General features: G+C 49.3%; 1 protein-coding gene across 1 annotated transcript; it reads right to left on the reverse strand.

Moving 5' to 3' along the window:
• Positions 1 to 5,181: 5,181 nt before the first annotated feature.
• On the reverse strand, positions 5,182 to 5,853 carry LOC308259465 (dnaJ homolog subfamily C member 5; the record flags this gene model as incomplete). Its single annotated transcript, XM_080690486.1, has 2 exons — positions 5,182 to 5,285; positions 5,361 to 5,853. The coding sequence occupies 2 exons, from the start codon at positions 5,851 to 5,853 to the stop codon at positions 5,182 to 5,184; spliced, it is 597 nt and encodes a 198-aa protein (XP_080546612.1).
• Positions 5,854 to 7,281: the final 1,428 nt, after the last annotated feature.

A 7,281-nucleotide genomic window follows, 5' to 3' on the forward strand; every position in this document is an offset into this window, starting at 1 on the left:
AGAAAGCATGACTGCAAACAGATGACAATTTTACTGGTAGCTGACGTGGCACCAATAATAATAGATGCTGCCAAAACAGCAACAAAAGAAGGCAACAGCAAAGAAAAAACAACTGCCATCAGTTGAAAGAAAATAAAGGCACACCTAGATTGTATGCCTAGCAAAGTATCTTAAAAAATGAGAAGGAAATACAGGAATTTTAGGATAAGCAGGAACTTGTTTATTATAAAGTTTTCATGTTTATCATCAACAAATCAGCTAAGGAACTTCTAATAAATATATTTTAACAAAAACGAGCTCAAGAGGAATGGTTGCAACTGCAGAGAAAAGACACACAAATAATTTATTAAACTCATAAATAATTTAAAAACTATGTTGTCTATATAAATTAATTTAAAAATAAGGCTTGATTTATGGTTTGAAAGAGATGAAATTAAAATACTGGCCAATACTGGCATGTAAGTCAGGAGCTGTACAGTATGTGCTCTGAGACCTTCATGCTATTCAGGATAAGACACTATCGAGCTTAGACTTCAGTAAATTAGCATACACAATGAAAAGTTCAAGAGCAACTTATAAATTACAAAAATAACACATAACTTTAAAAGTTAAAAGTAAGAGTTTAATAATAAGCTCTCAATTTAAGAAATGAGAAGAAATAATAAAAAGAAGCAGTGGTAGAAATACAAAAATGGCTTTACTTATAATAAATGTAAGTAGAATACATATGCTAATTAAGTCAAAACAGTATGTCATTGTAGATAATAAAATAAAATTCAGCTAGGTATGGTCGCACACACCTGTAATCCCAGTACTCGAAAAGCTGGGACAAGAGCATTGCAAGTTTGAGGACAGCCTTAGCAAGTAGTGAGAATAGCATCAACCTAGTGAGACTCTGTTTCAAAATAAAAATTAAGCCGGGCATGATGGCGCATGCTTGGAAACCCAGCATTTGGGAAGCTGAGACAGGAGGACTGTGGTTTGCTAACAGCCGCAGCTACTTAGTGAGGCCCTTTGCAATTCAGTGAGACCCTGGTTCAAATTAAAGAATAAAAATTAGGGCTAGAGGTATAGCTCAGAGGTAGAATGCCCCTGGGCTCCATCTCTAGTACCCCCAAAGAACTAAAAAATAAAATAAATAAAAATAAAAATAAAAAAATAGAGTGGGGAGGTATAGATCAGAGGTAGAATGCCCCTGAGTTCAATCTTCAGTACCATAAATAAATAAATAAATAAATAAATAAATACCCAGTGGTATGCTATTACAAGACACAATCAAAATTTAAGACACAGAAATGCTGAAATTAAAGGCACGAAAAAAGTGTAGGCAAATTGTAGCCTCAATAAATGTAGAGTAACTCTATTAATGTCAAGCAAAATAAACTTTTTTTTTTTTTTTTTTTTTTTTTGCTGTGAAAACATTTATTTTACAACAGTTAACTTTATTTTAGGTAAACATCCAGACATACTGAGACGGAGATCACCATGCGAGACCAGCGCAGCTCTCCACCCTGGAGAAGGCCAGGGCCCTGGGGGCCTGCGCCCCAGCACGCTTGGCTTCCATGGTGGAGTGAAGCCAGCGCACGGACTCTCCATGCACTGGCACCGGATTCTTAGAAGCAGCTCAGCGTGAACTTCCTCCCTCACCGCTTGACACACGCCTCACTGTCCAGGGAAGCAGAGGTACCACGGCGGCCTTGGGCCTCGCAGGCGATGTACTGTGGCACCTGCCCCCTTCTGTGTGGCCTGGCCAGGAGGGCCTTCAGATGCCACTAAGTCACTGATTGTATGTGCTACTCAGGAAACTGGCTTTCATGTTTCAAGGGAGGAGAGGACTTCTAGTCACCTCCTAGAGTGTGACAGGGCCCCAAGGGTGGCATATCTGTGACAGTCACCCCAAGCCAACGCTGCTGAAGCCCAGTGCTGGCACGGGCCTTGGCAATGGGCCCAACTTTGTCTTCTGTGCATCCGCCAGGAGGACCACACGCAGACTGTCCCTGCCCAACTCACCAAGACACCAGAGGCCACTTGGGAGCCGACTTTATTGTACTTGTTGCTTTGCCACTGGACAGCAGCGTGACAGGCCTGCCACACGATATATACATATGCACATATGTACACACAGACATACCACAGCCCACACTCAGCACTTGTCCACGCGCACCGTGCACCGGATGCGAGATGTTACACGGCAATTCCACAGAAAGGTGATCCATGACCAAAGAAAGAAAAAGAGGCCAGTCCTGGGCGACATGGTCCCAGCTCAGAGTGCTGGGGAGGAGTGAGACCAGTCCCTTGTCAGTGCTCCCCACAGCATCCCCGCAGGTGTGCCAAGAGCCGCAAGAACAGCTCCCACCAGTGTGCCCGCAGCACCTGGCCTGCATGCAGGGCCACCTGTCAGGTGCTGGGGAGCCACCACTCCCAGGCCACTGCTGCCCCAGTGGAAGCTCCTCTAGCACCAGAGGAGCTGAGAACAGGTGGCCATGGGCTCAGCAGGTTGGCACCACGGCTGGCAACACCGGGGTCATAACATCTGAGAGGTTTCTTAACCGTTTCATGATGCAGGGCCTTTCCTAGACTGGCGCTGGCGGCCAGGTCCGGCGACCAGCAGCTCGGAGATGAAGTTTCCTGCTCACCACAGCAGGCACTCTGCTTTCTTTCCTAACAGGTCCCCATTGGGTGTTGGCCGCATCAACTAAACATCAGAGAACTAGGGAGGCTCATACACACTGAGCAATAATGTCTAAAGCAGTTTAGAAACAGAATCAAGCCAAAAGGAAGACAAGACCACATTACTGAGCAGACACAGATCCACACGCTGACAGCTGCCCCGGAGCCCCGAGGTCCCTCCCGCCCTCCTGCAAGGCAGAAGGCCTCGGTGCTGGGAGGGCCTTCCTGCACACTGACCCTGGCGCTCCTGAAAGCACACCACAGCACTCTGCAGAGTCCAGAAGCACCGCTCCTGCTACGGCCGCCAGCAGAGGAGTCCTGGGGAGCGGGGGGGGGGGCATCCTGATTTGTTAGCACTTGGCCAGAAAGGGGCTCAGGCTGGCACCTAATACCCACCTGCCCTGCTTATTAGAAGGAAAACAAAAATGGGGAGGCTCTGGACCAATACAATAAGACACCATGGAGGGGCTGCCTCAGAGCCAGACAGTGGGAAGGCTCCCGCCACCACCTGCAGGTCACCTAACTAGGGTCTTTGGGCAATCACTGTCACCTTGAGATAGGTCCTATTTATTGATCTTTATAAATTCTACATGATTTGTTAATTTCACAAATTTCATAGGGTACTGGGCACAAACACTGCTCTGCCACCCAGCTGCCACTCGGGGTGCCCTTCTCCTGGGAGGTGGCCACAGGCCACGTGTCAGGAGGGCTGCCCACCCCTTCACCACTGCTTTGAACACTCTGTCCTGCCTCACTTCCTAAAACCTCTAGGAAAGCCACGAAGGCTGACCGAGGCGGCCTCTTGGTCGAGTCCCTGTGGCTGGCTGGCATGCGGGGACAAGCTCAGGAGGCTGCCTAGCGTCTGCTCCCTGTGGTTCCACATGGCCCAGTGGTGGATTCTGTGCACCTCCGGAAGGACTGAGGTTGACAAATTATCTCTAACTTAATATCCTAGTGTGTATACCCCTTGTGAAACGTCTTCATGGTCTTTCAAAGAGCAACACAGGCAAACACACCTGCCCTAAACCTGGGGCTGAGGGCCAGTCTCACTGGGCACCCTCAACCAGAACCACATTCCAAACCACGCCGGGTCTGTTCTCACATGGCAGCCCTGTCCTGTAACTGTTACCCTGACCCGCCCTCTGCAGGTCCCGGCCAGCTAGGGCCCACAGTCTGGTGCGCGCATGAACATACCCACGCACGCTTCTGGGCACGTGGCGGTTCATCTGGGCCACAGAGTCACCATGCGAGGCTTCTTGTTCGTGTTCCTACTATGAATCCAAAGATGCTCAGCAAGCAGCTGCCACCAGAAGGTTCTGCAGAGCCCGACCCATGGGGTTCACGCCAGTGGGCCATGCAGAGCAGCGCCAAAGCCTTGGCCAGCACAGGCCCGTGGCACTCACATTCCCTTAGCGAGGGCCTCACTCAGCCTCCCTGGGGCCCGCCAGGCACCGCGGCTCCAGCCCGTCCCCCAGGAACCCAGGAACCACCTGAGGCATCAATGACAGAGAACTCTGGCAAGCACAAGGAAGGTTCTGGGTGCGTACTTCAGTACTTCCTGACACAATCAGCCACGGGCCACCATTGTGGTTCTCAAAAGCTCAAAAAGGATTTAAAAACACAGTTGGGCTTTAAGGAATGTGGATGACAACCCAGGAAAAGGAGAGGAGACTTTGGCCCATCAAGCCGGCCCGCAGCCTGGGAAAGGTGCGGGACAGAGACGAAGCACTTCACACACTGGCAGGGGCACACCTCGGGGACGGGGTCTCAGCTCACACACGAGGAGGCGCAGGGCAGAACGCTGTGAAGACAGGGCCTCTCATTCTCAGAGGGGGCGTGCCATGCTTCCCACAGCACATCTACTCATGGAGACACCCGCCATAGCAAGCGAAGGAGACCTCTGCACACCGTGCCCGACACAAACGCTGTAAATGACTGACACGGTGCTGCCGGGAGGGCGGACCCAGCTCTCCCCTGAGCAGGTGAGACCAGAGCCCTGCCTGCAGCTGGGAGGCGGGGAGTGAGCACAGGCTTGAGCCTCTGAGGACGCCAAAGCCAACACGGAGATGTAGCCCCTGGGCAGCATCCGCCCCGCCCTGTGAGCAGAGGAAGGCAAGGGGCGGCCCTGCTTCCCCAGCCCACTTGGCCGGGCAAAACCTAGCGGCTATGGTCCCCCATCATCAGGCCAACTTGGCTAAAAGCCCAGAGGCAGCTCCACCATCCAGTTAATGCAGCCAGGCCACGGCACGTCCACAACACAGACACTAAACATAACCCATACATGCTATTAAAAAAGGAAAAACAGAGGAAGAAGAAGACCGTAGCTACACTGCTTTAAATACTGCATGCTACGCACTTCAGGTATCAAGGATTGACGGGCGGGCGTGGAGGGGAGGGCCCCGACGCAGCCTTGGCAGGCCGGACACCTCCCGGGCTCGTGACTACAGTTCATGGTTCTATGGGTGCAGTGGCCGGTGCTGGCTCGTCCCCTAGTCACAGTTTCTCCTGCACTTAGTTGAACCCGTCGGTGTGGTAGCTGGGGTGGGAGTCGGCCGTGAGCTGGGTGGTCTCTGTGGCAGACGCTGGCTGTATGACAATCGGCGTGTCTGTGGCCTCTCGAGTGTCCACGTTCACACCTCAGCAGGCCCAGCTGCCACCACAAACACTCGCGGCACAGTGTCAGTGCCCTCCCCTCTCGTCCGACTGCAGCTGTGCCTCCAGGTCCTCCGGGGACACGTAGAAGGCGGTCTCCTCGCCCTCCGGAGCCTTGGGCTTGCATTTCCCGCAGCAGCAGTTGAAGCAGCAGCACAGGCAGCAGCAGCAGTAGCAGCAGGTGAGAAGTCCACAGAAGACGAACAGGGCCTTGGCCCACCAGCTGGACAGCACAAAGTAGGTGTTGACGTTCTCCTCCCCAAACTGCTCGGCCACGTAGAGCCCCAGGGAGCCGTACTTGTCGTAGATGTTCCTCTTCGTGGCGTCCGTCAGGATGGCGTGGGCGTTGTTGATCTCCTTGAACTTATCTGCAGCCTCTGGGTTATCAGGGTTCTTGTCAGGGTGGTATTTCAGGGCAAGCTTCCGATAGGACTTTTTAATGTCATCTGAGGTCGCATTCTTATCCAGCCCAAGAACATGGTACAGTGACTCCCCGGAGGTAGAGAGTGAGCGCTGCCTCTGGTCTGCCATGTTAGGTTAGTCTGTAGTCCTTGCTACTCAGGAGGCTGAGGTCGGATGATCACTTGTGCCCAGGAGTTTGATACCAGACTGAGCAACATAGTGAGATTCCTCTTTCAACATCAAGCCGGGTGTGGTGGCGCAGGCTTGTTGTCATCCCCACGCTTGGGAGGCCGAGACAGGAGGATCACGCAGGTTCAAAGCCAGCCTCAGCTGGTTTAAGAGACCCTGTCCCCGCCCGCCCGCCGGCTCCGCGGCTCCGCTCCCCGCTCCGCGGCGCTGCAGGAGAGCCGGCCGACGCTGCTCAGCCTGGAGACCCCCGAAGCGGCGGCGGCGGCGGCCCAAAATAAACTTTAAGACATACATACACAAAGCATTATTTGGGAGGATTACTTATATAATTATAATAATTTCAATTTGCCAGGAATATATTACTATTCAAAGCTTAGATTGACTCAGTTAAAATAGCATAAAACTATGGAAAGGAATAATTATAGAGTTAAAAGGAGAAATGTACAAAATCCCTATTTCAACGTGGAAGATTTTAACATTCTTCCTTTAATTACTGATAATTCTGTTATTGTATTCATAATACAATACATTGATGATGATATGGAAGAACTGAGTTCTATTAGTAGCAAGTATGACTAAATGAATGTCTATAAACCCCACCTTCAAAATAAACAACACATGCTGGGCATGGTGGCGCACGCTTGTAATCCCCGCGCTTGGGAGGCTGAGACAGGAGGATCGCACGGGTTCGAAGCCAGCCTCAGCTACTTAGTGAGGCTTTCAGCAACTTAGTGAGACCTTGTTTCCAAATAAAATATAAAAAAGGTCTGGGAGGATAGCCCGGAGGTAGAAAGCCTCTGGGTTCCACCCCCAAGACCACCAAAATAAATAAATAAATAAATAAATACACACATAATAAACAGTACATGTATGATCTCACAAATCTTACCACATATTAAGATATAGAGACACAACAATTTAATAGAAGTGGTACCATACAGATAATAGTCTCTTCCTAGAGTACAATTAAATTAGAGGTCAATAACAAAGACAAATTAAAATTCTTATGCTTTTGGAAATTATTAATGCATACTTTTAATCACTTGTGGATCAAAGAAAACATCATAATTAAAATATAAAACTCACTTGTAACTGAGTGATAATGATAATATTACATATCAAAACTTAAGCTATTTGGTTGAAAACGGAGAAGACTTTTTATAACCTAAAGTTATTATATTAGAAAAAAAGAAAAGCTAAAAGTTAATGAGATGAGTATCCAACTTAATAATCCATACCAGTTGTTCTCAAATATTTAAATCTCAGGACCCTGAGCAGATACTCTTAAAAATTATCAGGGGCCCTAAAGAACTTTTATTTATGTGACCTTTAACTGTTAATATTTATAGAAGTAGAAATTATAATTTA

This window comes from Muscardinus avellanarius, assembly GCF_963383645.1.
Source record: "Muscardinus avellanarius genome assembly, chromosome: 3".
Lineage (NCBI taxonomy): Eukaryota > Metazoa > Chordata > Mammalia > Rodentia > Gliridae > Muscardinus > Muscardinus avellanarius.